Source organism: Pseudophryne corroboree, chromosome 4, assembly GCF_028390025.1.
Source record: "Pseudophryne corroboree isolate aPseCor3 chromosome 4, aPseCor3.hap2, whole genome shotgun sequence".
Classification (NCBI taxonomy): domain Eukaryota; kingdom Metazoa; phylum Chordata; class Amphibia; order Anura; family Myobatrachidae; genus Pseudophryne; species Pseudophryne corroboree.
In genome coordinates this window covers 879,716,242-879,732,189 of record NC_086447.1, presented here as the reverse complement: position 1 = coordinate 879,732,189, position 15,948 = coordinate 879,716,242, and the positions used below count along the sequence as shown (strand labels likewise).

General features: G+C 47.9%; 1 protein-coding gene across 1 annotated transcript in view; it reads left to right on the top strand.

Moving 5' to 3' along the window:
• DNAH8 (dynein axonemal heavy chain 8) overlaps positions 1-15,948 on the top strand; it is a 1,853,457-nt gene that overhangs the window by 1,048,304 nt on the left and 789,205 nt on the right. Inside the window, exons 40-42 of the mRNA XM_063918852.1 lie at positions 6,327-6,431; positions 6,887-7,048; positions 10,495-10,719. Coding sequence (XP_063774922.1) covers positions 6,327-6,431; positions 6,887-7,048; positions 10,495-10,719 — 492 coding nt within the window. The remainder of the gene's footprint in view (positions 1-6,326; positions 6,432-6,886; positions 7,049-10,494; positions 10,720-15,948) is intronic.

Below are 15,948 nucleotides of genomic sequence, written 5' to 3'. Positions count from 1 at the left end.
AAGGAGAGGGCCGGCTAGGAGTAATGATCTCCTCTCCATCTCCTCAAGATTGTAATCTCCCAGTCTCGCTTCAAGTTGCTCAACGTTATCGGAACGTCATTGCCCTCCTTGATTCCGGAGCAGCTGGGAACTTTATTACCGAAGCCTATGTTAAACGGTGGTCCCTACCCACCGAGAGACTTCCTTCGTCCATTTCTTTAACTGCCGTGGATGGCAGCAAAATTTTTGATGCAGTTATTTCTTTAAGGACTCTACCAGTTCGTCTGAGAGTGGGAGTTCTTCATTCCGAACTTATTTCTTTTTTAGTGATTCCAAGAGCCACACATCCTGTGGTCCTGGGCCTTCCATGGCTCCGTCTTCACAATCCTACAATTGATTGGACGACTACGCAAATCCTGGCATGGGGTTCCTCCTGTGCTGAGACATGTTTGTTTAAAGTATTGCCTGTCTGTTCTTCCTCCCCCAGGTCGTCTGATGTTCCACCTCCTCCATATCAAGATTTCACGGATGTGTTCAGTAAAGCTTCTGCTGATATCCTTCCTCCTCATAGAGAATGGGACTGCCCGATTGATCTTGTTCCAGGGAAGGTTCCACCTCGAGGCCGAACTTATCCGTTGTCTCTGCCTGAGACGCATTCTATGGAGGAATACATTAAAGAGAACCTAGCAAAGGGGTTCATTCGACCTTCTTCTTCTCCAGCCGGCGCAGGCTTCTTTTTTGTAAAGAAGAAAGATGGTGGTCTGCGGCCGTGCATCGACTACAGAGGTTTGAACGACATTACCATCAAGAACCGTTATCCTTTACCCCTGATTACTGAGCTCTTTGACAGAGTTAGCGGAGCTACCATCTTTACAAAGCTGGACTTGAGAGGTGCGTACAATCTCATCCGGATCTGTGAGGGTGACGAGTGGAAGACCACCTTTAACACCCGTGACGGACATTATGAGTACCTCGTCATGCCCTTCGGATTGAGCAATGCTCCAGCTGTCTTCCAGCATTTTGTCAATGAGATCTTCAGAGACATTCTATACCGTCATGTCGTGGTCTATCTAGACGATATCCTCATTTTTGCCAACGATTTAGAGGAACATCGTTTTTGGGTTAAAGAGGTTTTGTCCCGTCTCCGTGTCAATCATCTCTATTGTAAATTAGAGAAATGTGTCTTTGAAGTCAAGTCCATTCCGTTTCTAGGGTACATTGTGTCCGGTTCCGGACTAGAGATGGATCCTGAGAAACTACAAGCAATTCAAAATTGGCCGGTACCCTTAACCCTCAAAGGGGTCCAGAGGTTCTTGGGGTTCGCCAACTATTACCGAAAGTTTATACAAGACTTTTCCACCATTGTGGCGCCTATTACTGCTTTCACTAAGAAGGGTGCTAACCCGTCCAAGTGGTCTGAAGAAGCCATGCAAGCATTTCATCTTTTAAAACAAAGGTTCATCTCTGCGCCTGTTCTGAAACAGCCTGACATCGACTCTCCTTTCATCTTAGAGGTGGATGCCTCCTCCGTTGGAGTAGGAGCGGTGTTATCTCAGAGGGCTAAAGATGGCCATTTACACCCTTGCAGTTTCTTCTCCCGGAAGTTCTCCCCAGCTGAGCGCAACTATGCCATTGGCGACCAGGAGTTGCTAGCCATCAAGCTCGCTCTAGAAGAGTGGAGGTATCTGTTGGAGGGAGCTTCTCATTCAATCATCATACTTACAGACCACAAGAACCTTTTATATCTGAAAGGCGCACAATGTCTCAACCCTCGTCAGGCCAGATGGGCACTTTTCTTTTCCAGGTTCGACTTTAAACTCCAGTTCTGTCCGGGCTCTCAGAATCGCAAGGCCGATGCCCTTTCCCGCTCATGGGAGCAAGAAAATGAGTCAGAGTCTTCAGACAAGCATCCTATTATAAATCCGTTGGCATTCTCCACGGTAGGGATGGACTCTACGCCCCCATCAGGGAAAAGTTTTGTGAAACCGATGCTAAGGAAGAAGCTCATGCATTGGGCCCATGCTTCCCGTTTTGCCGGACATACAGGTTTCCAAAAAACCCTGGAGTTTATCTCTAGGTCCTATTGGTGGCCAACTCTGAAAAAGGACGTCTTGGAGTTTATTGCATCTTGCCCAAAGTGTGCTCAACATAAGGTATCCCACCAGTCGCCTGCGGGGCAACTGGTTCCACTATCTGTTCCCCGTCGACCTTGGACCCATTTGTCGATGGATTTTATTACAGATTTACCCATGTGCAACAAGTTCAATACCATCTGGGTGGTAGTTGACCGGTTCACCAAGATGGCACACTTCATTCCTCTCACCGGTCTTCCGTCAGCTTCCAAGTTGGCTCAAGTATTCATACAAGAGATCTTCCGACTCCACGGTCTTCCTGAAGAAATTATCTCAGATCGAGGAGTTCAATTCACAGCCAAATTCTGGCGAAGTTTATGTCAAGTCCTCCAAGTCAAGCTAAAGTTTTCCACGGCTTACCATCCTCAGACCAATGGTCAAACCGAGAGGGTGAATCAGGACTTGGAGGCCTTCCTCCGCATCTATGTGTCCTCCTCTCAAGATGACTGGGTTCAATTACTTCCCTGGGCCGAGTTCTGTCATAACAACCAGTATCATTCTTCATCTGCTTCAACACCATTCTTCACTAACTTTGGATTCCACCCTAAAGTCCCTGAGTTCCAACCGCTTCCAGCAACTTCTGTTCCCGCAGTGGATATCACCTTGCATCAGTTTGCCAATATCTGGAAGAGCGTACGATCAGCTCTGCTCAAGGCATCGTTCAGGTACAAGAAGTTTGCGGATAAGAAGCGTTGAGCAGTTCCTGCTCTCAAGGTGGGTGATCGGGTATGGTTATCCACGAAGAATTTGAGGTTAAGAGTTCCCAGTATGAAGTTTGCACCTCGCTACATCGGTCCTTTTAAAATTGAACAAGTCATCAATCCTGTTGCTTACAGACTCCAGTTGCCTCCCTTCTTAAAAATACCCAGGACATTCCATGTTTCCCTGTTGAAACCGCTGATCTTGAATCGGTTTCATTCCTCACTTCCTCCAACTCCGAAAGTCCAAACTCAACGAGGCGTTGAGTTTGAAGTGGCCAAGATCCTGGACTCACGTCACCGTTACGGTCAACTACAGTATCTTATTGACTGGAAGGGTTACGGCCCTGAGGAACGTTCATGGACCAATGCTTCTGATGTCCATGCTCCTGCCTTGGTCCGGAGATTCCATTCCAAGTTTCCTCAAAAGCCAAAGAAGTGTCCTGGGGCCACTCCTAAAGGGGGGGGTGCTGTCACGATCCGGGTATCTGGACGCCATTTCTTACCCATCAGATGCCTCCTAAGGCTGGCTCAGCGCTCCAGGACCGGATCCCATCTGTTATCCTAATGTTCACATTCCTGCATCCTCTCCTGTCTCTCTGAGACGCTGTCACAGTAACGCCATATTACATCTGGCATGGCGTCTCCCGCGGCCTCCGCCGCCGTCCCTGAGCTTCTGCATGCAGAGTGTCAGAGTGGCGATTACGTCAGCCGCGGCCTCCGCTGTGTCCGCGTGGTTGGATGTGCACTTGTCAGCCTGGCGTCTCCTGTCTCCGGTGGCCGGCGCCGCCATTACTGTTTTCATTACCACATGGATTACAAACCAAACTTCCCTCCAAGTGTCTGCATGGGCGCAGCCATCTTGGATTCTGTCAGCTGATCATTTCCACCAATCTGTTGTCAGTATTGTTAATCTGCATAATTGCCTAGCCAATCCCTTCCTTGCTGCAGGTATAAATATGTTGTGCCTGAGCAAGGAAGGCGTCAGTGCTTTGGTTGTCAAACCTAGTTCCTGTTTGTCTCTCTCCTGTGATTGTCTTCCAGGTTCCAGCTCCTGTCTCAAGACTTCCACCATAGAGACCCGCACCAGCATTCCACCTGCGGTGTAGCCTGACTCTCCGATCCATTGTGGATTCATCTGTTTCCAGCTACAACATTACCTGCTTCCAGCCCAGCTTCCAGCAGAGTACAGCTTCTCTTAAAGGGCCGGTGTCCTTTCTACAGTTTACCACTCTCCACCGGTATTATTATTTCTCCGCTCTCAAACTCTACATTTCATTTATATTGCATCGCTCTCAAGCTTCATTTATTATCTAACTGGTTCCAGCCAGTATCCACTCCGTGCCAACATCTGTCTGGTTCCAACCAGAACCCACAGCAGCTATTTTTATTTACAGCAGTCCAGCTTTCCCTGGAACACCAGCTGGTACGATCCTGGGCTTTCTTCATTGCTACAGTCAGGCCTGGTAAGGACTTTCCAACTCGCAGATAATAAGAACTGTCTCATACTACCAGAGCTCTGTGGCCCCTGCCACCCTGTAGTACCCAGGAACTGTATTATTTCTCTGCTGATTTTATGTTTCTTTTACTGCTACTGTGATGCATGGAGTTTGTCATAAATAAACATCATTGACTTTTATTCAAGTTGTCGTGGTCACGCCTTCGGGCGGTTCTTCTTCATGTTACTTACATGTCCAGGGGTCTGATACAACCTCCCAGGTTCCGGTACATCTCAGCCCCTACAACTGAGGCTGCCTCCCGTCAGCTCAGGCCCTCAGTTGTGACAGTCGGGTTCAAACACTTTTGCAAAATTCTATAGGTTTGATACCCTAGCTGAGGAGGACCTCATGTTTGCTCAATCGGTGCTGCAGAGTCATCCGCACTCTCCCGCCCGTTTGGGAGCTTTGGTATAATCCCCATGGTCCTTACGGAGTCCCCAGCATCCTCTAGGACGTTAGAGAAAATAAGATTTTACTTACCGGTAAATCTATTTCTCGTAGTCCGTAGAGGATGCTGGGCGCCCGTCCCAAGTGTGGACTTCTTCTGCAATACTTGTACATAGTTATTGCTTCAATAAGGGTTATGTTATAGTTGCATCGGTCTTGCACTGATGATATGTTGTTTTCATACTGTTAACTGGGTAGTTATCACAAGTTATACGGTGTGATTGGTGTGGCTGGTATGAATTTTGCCCTTGGATTAACAAAATCCTTTCCTTGTACTGTCCATCTCCTCTGGGCACAGTTTCTCTAACTGAGGTCTGGAGGAGGGGCATAGAGGGAGGAGCCAGTGCACACCAGGAACTAAATTCTTTCTTAAAGTGCCCATGTCTCCTGCGGAGCCCGTCTATCCCCATGGTCCTTACGGAGTTCCCAGCATCCTCTACGGACTACGAGAAATAGATTTACCGGTAAGTAAAATCTTATTATTTTAATTGTTACTTTTTGTAAGGGTGTGCCCCCCTCCTCCGCATATTTAGTAACCAGCACCAGTGTTATAGTAATCTGGGTTGGTTACAGCTACGGAATGACAACAACCTGCATGAGGTACCCGTGATACGGCAGAAACCTGTACCAGTCTGTACTGGATAGCTGCAATGTCTTATAATGAGACACTAGCCTCAGCCTGGTCAGTACGAGCTGAAATGCCTTGTGATACATGGGCTCCATTCTCAAGAGACAACTAGCCTTGTACAGAATAGCATTGGGGCACAGGCTGGCACCCATGATGCGATACCAGAGAGTGCACTTTACTCGTTATTTTAAACAGTATAGATATGGAAGCCATCATCATCATCCTCATCATAAAACTGATGTTTAGTTGCATCTGTATGCTCTGAGTGTATATTTTGAGTTGAATGCAACTTAATATATAGTGTATGCAATTTAAAATAATTGAGCCGCAAATTTTGCAGTTCTCGTTTAATGCCAACAAGCATCCACAAAATTGTGACCTACTCTAATTCAGACCCAGAATGTACCACAGTGCTTCTGTGTCAACCTGTTTTGATTTGTGCACATAACAATCTGTGTAATAACACATTATGGGGCTGTTTCATAAGAGGATGCAGTAGAGTAGAGACTGAGACTTGTGTCACAGCCGCTACTGCACCTGTATGCTGATACCATGCCCGAGGTGTCCACCTTCCACGACTTAATGTCAGCAGATCATAGTCCAGGCCATTGGTCCTACAATGGCAGGTGCAGAATGTCCACGGGTCCATAGCCACCAGTGTCAGCAGTGTTACTGTCACTGATACACCAGCCACCCCACTAGTCACCACCTAGAATTGCCCCATGGGGTAACCATTGGGATGCATGGGCAACATGTCTCAGGTGCTTGCGCAGAGAGAAACCATCACACGCCTGCGACTGATGGTTTCTATGCATCCACCTCTGAGTCACATTATTTCTTGGCTTTTGTATACTGTAAGATTGCTTTCTTAGTGGATTATTAATATATATTTGCAATTGATGTCATCCTAATTAATATTTGTAATGCCCTGAACTCATTATAGGCGTACCTATCAGCATTGTCTGACAATATAAATGAAGTAGAGTTCTTAGCAACTGATTACAACTTGATATCATCTGTAATATCACAGGAAGGAGAAAAGATTCAGGTAAGTAAATCTAGCTTGAAAGCTTTACCCTCAACCCCATCTCTTTTTCTATGAGGTACATCACTTGTATTTAAAAAAGAAAAGAAAAAAAATTATACGCTAACCCCATTGACTGGTTCAGCAGCTTAATATAAAACTAGACAATATGGCAAGCTGCATACAACCAGGGCATCTTAACGTATGGGCACCCTAGGGACCTTCGAGCAGGGATGGGTCGTGGTCACACAATCAGAGTGGCAAGATAGCATTCGCTACCTGCCTCCCAGCCAGCAGCCAGACAGTGAATGCCTGGCAGCATGCTGATTGGTGGATTGCTGGATCTTACAATACAGAGAAATATGATATTATTAAACGTACTGTACATTTACTTCAATGATAATACAACTGTCACTGTTTGTACAAATACTTATTTCTCATTAAAATATTGTTGGTTTAACGATTAAATGTATTTCCAGTTGGAGAATCCAGTATTAGCTAATGGTCCAGCAGAAGTTTGGTTAGGAAAACTGTTAAACATGCAGCAGCATTCATTGCATGGAGTCATAAGATCAGCTTACTCTCAGATCACTGACACAAGATTTCAGCTTTTTGACTTTCTTAATCGTTTTCCAGCACAGGTAAGTTGTTTCACTTTCAGATATTATATGCAGAAAAATATATAACACACATGCACAGTCTATGTTATTATGACCACCTCCTACATACGTGTAGACCATGAAGTACGTCACATGTCATGCACTGGCTTGGTGAGTATACAAGGTGTGCGATAGGCTGTCTGCACACATATCACTTGTTACTGTCATTGGTAAAAGGGGTGGTTTATCCGAGTAGCAAAGAGGAATGATTATCAGCTTTCAGGCCAAGTGTGGCAGTATTTCTGACACAGCGCAGTGTGTGAAGTGTTTGTGTGCTGCTGCGGTGAAGGTGCATTGTGACTGGACAAATGGCACCATTGCAAATAACCAGGGCCGGCTCCAGGCCTACTAGCACCCTGAGCGAGAAAATTTAAAAGCGCCCCCCCCCCCCCCCCCCCCCCCCAAACCTAAAGCTCCTGGAAAGTGGTCGTGGCCTTTGGAAAGTCGGCGTGGCCTCGTAACTTCATGTTATCAGACTATAAATAAATATATTTTCCATCCCCCTCTACGCACACAATTAGCAGCCTTCCACATAACAGCCATAGTAGTGTTCCTTACACACAATGTCTCCAGTATAGTGTCAGATGCACATAATGTCTCCAGTATAGTGCCAGATACACATAATGTGCAGTGCCAGACAGACATGATATGCCCCCCAGCAGTGCCAGCTACACATGACATGCCCCCCAGCAGTGCCAGCTACACATGACATGCCCCCCAGCAGTGCCAGCTACACATGACATGCCCCGCAGCAGTGCCAGCTACACATGACATGCCCCCCAGCAGTGCCAGCTACACACAGTATGCCCCCCAGCAGTGCCAGCTACACATGATAGTGTTCACCTTTTAGGGCAGGGTGCTGATCACAGGGAGGGCACATTGTTAAGTTAGGAGGGCAAAATTATGTACATACTGTAATGCTTGGTGCTCCCCTACCTACATGCCAAAGCATGGACAGTGCGAGCAAAAATTTAGGGGCGTTGCTTCGTGGGGAAGGTGCGTGGCCACATAATTGTGGCAATTCGCATTACACCACACAGTAGTGCAGCTAATACACATTGCACCAGGTAGAACCTCCTAGACACTTTGCGCCAGGCAGAGCACGTTAGACACTTTGCGCCAGGCAGAGCACGTAAGACACTTTGCGCCAGGCAGAGTACGTTAGACACTTTGCGCCAGGCAGAGCACGTTAGACACTTTGCGCCAGGCAGAGCACGTTAGACACTTTGCGCCAGGCAGAGCACGTTAGACACTTTGCGCCAGGCAGAGCACGTAAGACACTTTGCGCCAGGCAGAGTACGTTAGACACTTTGCGCCAGGCAGAGCACGTTAGACACTTTGCGCCAGGCAGAGCACGTTAGACACTTTGCGCTACTGTTTGCAAATGTGAGTCTGCACGCTGTGAGCGATTATTGGCAGACTGCGCATGCGCTTTGAACGCTTTGCACGTGCGTGAAGGGTAAAATGTGATCGCACTTCATATGCAGCCTAATTGTAAAGAGAATGCATGTTATTGACAGGAAGTGACCGATGGTGGTAACATGGCATTTGTGGCGAGTGGTTGGGAAAACACAGGCTTGTCACGGCTGTTTTTAAGGCGTGTATCTGACATCATCTGCGAATGCTGCGTTCAGGGCCGGTTCTTGCCCTTGCGGCGCCCCGGGCAAAAGTTAGGGGCGTGGCTTAACATGGGGGCGTGGTCAGTCACGCCCCCCATTTGTAGCGCCGCTGAAAAAAAAAAAAAAAGTATACTTACTGTACCCCGCTCCTGTTTCCAGACCCTGCAGACCGGCGCCGCTCTTCTCCTCGGATCTATGGGAGAGACGTCAGTCATGACGTCTCTCCCATAGCACAGCATAAGCGCTAGAGGTCAATTATGACCCCTAGCGTCTATGCCACAATGCTGTGCGGTGCGCGATGACGTCATCGCGCACCGCACACCAAAGGTCCTCTCCATGAAGGGAAACTAGACGCTTAGCGTCTGATTCCCTTCAGAGCTGGGGAGGACCAGCGCCACGAAGGGAAACCAGACGCATAGCGTCTGGTTCCCTTCTCACAGCGGGAGGGGGGGCACAGCGGGGGAACACTGCTGGGGCGCACACTGACAGTGGAGGATCTTGCCATGGTGCGGCGCCCTCCGGATGGCGCCGGCGCCCTCCGGAAGGCGGCGCCCCGGGCAAAAGTCCTGCTTGCCCGTGGCAAGATCCGCCACTGGCTGCGTTCACAACATAGCACCCGGTGCGACTGCATTCTCATTGATTTGAGTATGGTGGTGTCAGCTGCAACTGACGATGGTACTCATTCAGATTTGTGAGTGCATCGGTGGGCGTCTTTTACCCTATCTTCACATGCAATTTTTAGCAAGAGCAGATTTGTGAAAATCGCTCTCTCAGCCTCAACAGCAATCCATAGTGAATTAGGCCCTTAGTTCCGTATTTGAATGTGCTTCTTTCATTCAGTCTTTTCCCTCCTACTGTGAAGAGTTAAACATGACATTTTTGTGGTACTTCTGTATATTCAGGAGTGTATAGTGTACAGTCATCACATCCAGTAGTGTGTTACATCACCCAGTCATATTCATTTTAGTGTGGCCATTCATTCCATGTAATGTAACTATTGCACAGCGTGTGACAGTACTCTGTATGCCCTATGCGTATTGGGCCTGAGTCGCCGCAGTGCCAGTGTTCACGTAGTTGAGCAATTAATTGTATTTCTGAAACCCCCCACGGTGCATGCGTTACACAAAGTGTATGCACAAAGGTGCTGCTGCAATCAGGACAGACGGTATCAGCAGAGAAGTGATTGGTGCTCCTGGGTGGTGACTGGGAAGCGGCTAGTAGTGCACGAAAACATGGTCCGTTCAGTGGGCGTTATTTGGGAGTGCTGTGGGCATGTCAGTGATAGCGGCTGCATTTACAGATGCACAGCCGCAAGCATAGGAGACCATAGTCAGATGGAGAAACTGTATTTTGCATAGGACTTGATGGTGCAACCCATGGTGGTGTATAAGGATGCACCAATCAGTATTACAGCATGCACGGGAACTACATGTGGGGGTCTCAGTCTTTACACATTCAGCTGCTTGGATATACACAAGGAAAGGCGTTTGGTAGCAGCATCTGCATAGACCTGCAGATGGGCGACCACCAATACACTCGGAATCAGGCCCCTTTATACTGTATGTAGATGAAATGTGATACCATTCCACAAATTGTGATCTATAGTCATGTGCTCAAAATCCCATGCAAATGAATGGCAACACTCCGTAGTAAATAAGCAGTTGTACTTCCTGTCTCGTATTAAATAAATAAATGTTTCTTTTGTCATCCTCACAGTGTTAAAATGCTTGAAAATTAATCAAATGATTTTACAAGCTCTAACTACCAATATGTAAACTTATTTGTTCTGTTTTATTATTTTCTCTACAGGTTGGACTTTTGGGAATTCAGATGTTATGGACAATGCACTCAGAGAAAGCTCTGACCAAGGCAAAGGAAGACAGGACAATCCTGCAAATAACCAGCCAGAAATTTCTTCGCATCCTGAATTCACTTATTGGTCAGGCGTCTCTTGATCTTAAAAAGTATGATAGGGTGAAATATGAAGCCCTGATCACAATTCATGCACACCAACGAGACATCTTTGATGACTTGGTAATATATTTTAGTGAATTAACAATTGTGTCATTTGATATAATTTGAAACCTGTAAGTTCTCATAACACTGGCACTTGACGGGTTCGGTATGAGTTACTGCCACAGGGGATGCCAGCGTCGGTATTGTTACAGCTGGGACCCTGACAAGCGGTATGCTAACTGTATATCGCTTTGACAGGCATTTACTGCTATTGTTGTCACCAGCTTTTGTGCCAGCATTTGGAGCTCACTGTAGTAGTCCCTGATACGTCAATGTGCAATAAACACAAATACAATAGAGTAACGTATAACAGCCGGAATCCACACAAGGAAAGACTTCAGGTGGATGTGGTGTCACTTCCAGTGTTAGACATGTAAAAGCACTAGTGGGTATGGATGCGAATGGTCATATTTTTGGACATAGCTGCCAGAATAACATCCACTATATACTATCCGCAGTGCTTATTTTAGCCTAATACATACAGATGTAACCACGCTCATCGCGGCTACATCTTGCTGCGATCGTGCCTTGTTAGGCGCGATCACGTGCACATATGTCAGGCGCACGTCATAAATGGTAAAGACAATTGCAGCGGCACAGCTAGGCGTGGGCATGCCGAGCCACGTCGAGATTGCTTGTTCGGCACAGGTGTAGCTTTGATGAGCGTGGCTACATCTGTATTTGCCTACTTTCCTGGTATGTCCGGGAGACACTAGAATATTTGGGAGTCCTCCTGGAAGTCCTCGTTCCCACATCCCACTCACTTTCTTTTGTAGAAAGGATCTAATTGATGATACCATTTGAACTTTTGGGGCTGATTCGCATACCACATAAGTCACATCTTGGATTTTTCATACTGTGCGTGCATCTGAGACTGCCCAAGGCAGACAGGTGCATGTCAGAGGATCTGCCGGGATATTTAGAGTAGCACAGAAGTCAGACAGATCTCTACTTGGAGCTACATGGCTGTACCTGGCTACACCAGCATGATCACATTTAGCAAGTTGGCCATGGGTGCAAATTTGGTCTACTCACAGGTCAGGATAGCTCTGGTACAAATGTGTGCTAATATGCTGAACTCAAAAATGGATGTATAGGGGCGCTGCAACCACATCGATCCAGATCCGCCGAATACAAGCAGAAATCTACAACCATTTTCAAGCCATAAATCAGTCCACTTTGTGTGTGATTCTGAATGAGCCCCTGTATGGAGCTTTTTGAAAGTGTGCAAATGTTGCTTTGTGAAATCTCAATGCTTGTTAAATAAGGAAAGGAATACAACCTCTTTCACGTTGATACTAATTTTATTTTATATATATTTCTCTGACGTCCTAGTGGATGCTGGGAACTCCGAAAGGACCATGGGGAATAGCGGCTCCGCAGGAGACTGGGCACAACTAAAGAAAGCTTTTAGGTCACCTGGTGTGCACTGGCTCCTCCCACTATGACCCTCCTCCAAGCCTCAGTTAGATTTTGTGCCCGGCCGAGGTTGGATGCACACTAGGGGCTCTCCTGAGCTCTAAAAAGAAAGTATATAATTAGGTTTTTTATTTTACAGTGAGACCTGCTGGCAACAGGCTCACTGCAGTGAGGGACTAAGGGGAGAAGAAGCGAACCTACCTGCTTGCAGCTAGCTTGGGCTTCTTAGGCTACTGGACACCATTAGCTCCAGAGGGATCGACCGCATGGAACTGGCCTTGGTGTTCGGTCCCGGAGCCCGCGCCGCCGTCCCCCTTACAGAGCCAGAAGCAAGAAGAGGTCCGGAAAATCGGCGGCAGAAGACATCAGTCTTCACCAAGGTAGCGCACAGCACTGCAGCTGTGCGCCATTGCTCCTCATACACACTTCACACTCCGGTCACTGAGGGTGCAGGGCGCTAGGGGGGGGCGCCCTGAGCAGCAATAAAAACACCTTGGCTGGCAAAAATACCACAATATATAGCCCCAGAGGCTATATATGTGATAATTACCCCTGCCAGAATCCATAAAAAAGCGGGAGAAAAGTCTGCGAAAAAGGGGCGGATCTATCTCCTTCAGCACACTGGCGCCATTTCTCCCTCACAGCTCCGCTGGAAGGAAGCTCCCTGGCTCTCCCCTGCAGTCTACACTACAGAAAAGGGTAAAAAAGAGAGGGGGGGCACTAAATTTAGGCGCAGTATATATAACAGCAGCTATAGGGGACATAATTCAGTTAGTCCCTGCATTATATAGCGCTCTGGTGTGTGCTGGCATACTCTCACTCTGTCTCCCCAAAGGGCTTTTGTGGGTCCTGTCCTCTGTTAGAGCATTCCCTGTGTGTGTGCGGTGTGTCGGTACGGCTGTGTCGACATGTTTGATGAGGATAATGATGTGGAGGCGGAGCAGATGCCTATAGAAGGGATGTCACCCCCTGCGGGGCAGACACCTGAGTGGATGGACTTATGGAAGGAATTGCGTGCACGTGTCGACTCCTTACACAAAAAATTTGACGACATGCCAAATGCGGGACAGCCGGCTTCTCAGCTCGTGCCTGTCCAGGCATCTAAAAGGCCATCGGGGGCTCTAAAACGCCCGCTACCTCAGATGGCAGACGCGGATGTCGACACGGATACTGACACCAGTGTCGACGACGATGAGTCTAGTCTAATGTCCACTAAGGCCATTCGTTGCATGATTGAAGCAATGAAAGAGGTGTTACAAATTTCTGATATAAACCCAGGTACCACTAAAAAGGGTATTATGTTTGGGGAGAAAAAACTACCCGTAGTTTTTCCCCCATCAGAAGAATTAAATGAAGTGTGTGAAGAAGCGTGGGCTTTCCCTGATAAAAGATTGGTAATCTCTAAGAAGCTACTAATGGCGTTCCCTTTCCCGCCAGAGGATAGGTCACGTTGGGAGACACCCCCTAGGGTGGATAAAGCGCTCACACGTTTGTCTAAAAAGGTGGCACTACCGTCTCCGGCCGCCCTCAAGGAACCTGCTGATAGAAAGCAGGAGGCGATCCTGAAGTCTGTATATACACACTCAGGCATTATACTTAGACCAGCTATTGCGTCAGCATGGATGTGCAGTGCTGCCGCTGCGTGGTCAGATTCCCTGTCAGAAAATATTGACACCCTAGACAGGGACACTATTCTGCTAACCATAGAGCATATAAAAGACTCAGTCTTATACATGAGAGATGCACAGAGGGAGATCTGCCGGCTGGCATCTAAAATAAGTGCATTGTCCATTTCTGCTAGGAGAGGCTTATGGACTCGCCAGTGGACAGGGGATGCAGATTCAAAAAGGCACATGGAAGTTTTGCCTTATAAGGGTGAGGAGTTATTTAGGGATGGTCTCTCGGACCTAGTTTCCACAGCAACTGCTGGGAAGTCAGCATTTTTACCCCATGTTCCCTCACAGCCTAAAAAGGCGCCGTTTTATCAGGTACAGTCCTTTCGGACTCAGAAAAACAGGCGTGGAAAAGGCGGGTCCTTTCTGTCCAGAGGCAGAGGTAGGGGAAAAAGGCTGCAACAAACAGCAGGTTCCCAGGAGCAAAAGTCCTCCCCCGCTTCTTCCAAGTCCGCCGCATGACGGTGGGGCTCCACAGGCGGAGCCAGGTACGGTGGGGGGCCGCCTCAAAAATTTCAGCGATCAGTGGGCTCGCTCACAGGTGGATCCCTGGATCCTGCAAATAGTATCTCAAGGGTACAAACTGGAATTCGAGGCGTCTCCACCCCACCGGTTCCTAAAATCTGCCTTGCCGATTACTCCTTCAGACAGGGAGGCTGTGCTAGCGGCAATTCACAAGCTGTATTCCCAGCAAGTGATAATCAAGGTGCCCCTACTTCAACAAGGACGGGGTTACCACTTCCACACTGTTTGTGGTACCGAAACCGGACGGTTCGGTGAGACCCATTTTAAATTTCAAATCCTTGAACACATACATAAAAAAATTCAAGTTCAAGATGGAATCGCTCAGGGCGGTTATTGCAAGCCTGGACGAGGGGGGTTACATGGTATCCCTGGACATCAAGGATGCTTACCTGCATGTCCCCATTTACTATCCTCACCAGGAGTACCTCAGATTTGTGGTACAGGATTGCCATTACCAATTCCAGACGCTGCCGTTTGGACTCTCCACGGCACCGAGGGTGTTTACCAAGGTAATGGCGGAAATGATGATACTCCTTCGAAGAAAGGGAGTTTTAATTATCCCATACTTGGACGATCTCCTAATAAAGGCGAGGTCCAAGGAGCAGTTGTTGGTGGGAGTAGCACTATCTCAGGAGGTGCTACATCAGCACGGTTGGATTCTGAATATTCCAAAATCACAGCTGGTTCCGACGACACGTCTACTGTTCCTGGGTATGATTCTGGATACAGTCCAGAAAAAAAAAAGTGTTTCTCCCGGAGGAGAAAGCCAAGGAGCTGTCATCTCTAGTCAGAGACCTCCTGAAACCAAAACAGGTATCGGTGCATCACTGCACGCGGGTCCTGGGAAAGATGGTGGCTTCTTACGAAGCAATTCCTTTCGGCAGGTTCCATGCCAGAATCTTTCAGTGGGACCTGTTGGACCAATGGTCCGGATCGCATCTTCAGATGCATCGCCTAATAACCCTGTCTCCAAGAACCAGGGTGTCTCTGCTGTGGTGGCTACAGAGTGCTCATCTTCTAGAGGGCCGCAGATTGGGTCCTGGTGACCACGGATGCCAGCCTTCGAGGCTGGGGGGCAGTCACACAGGGAAGAAACTTCCAAGGACTATGGTCGAGTCAGGAGACTTCCCTACACATAAATATTCTGGAACTAAGGGCCATTTACAATGCCCTAAGACAGGCAAAATCCCTGCTTCTACACCAGCCGGTACTGATCCAGTCAGACAACATCACGTCAGTCGCCCATGTAAATCGACAGGGCGGCACAAGAAGCAGGATGGCAATGGCAGAAGCCACAAGGATTCTCCGATGGGCGGAAAATCACGTACTAGCACTGTCAGCAGTGTTCATTCCGGGAGTGGACAACTGGGAAGCAGACTTTCTCAGCAGGCACGACCTCCACCCGGGAGAGTGGGGACTTCATCCAGAAGTCTTCACGCTGATTGTAAATCGATGGGAACGGCCACAGGTGGACATGATGGCGTCCCGCCTAAACAAAAAACTAGAGAGATATTGCGCCAGGTCAAGGGACCCTCAGGCGATAGCTGTGGACGCTCTAGTGACACCGTGGGTGTACCAGTCAGTTTATGTGTTCCCTCCTCTGCCTCTCATACCAATGGTACTGAGAATA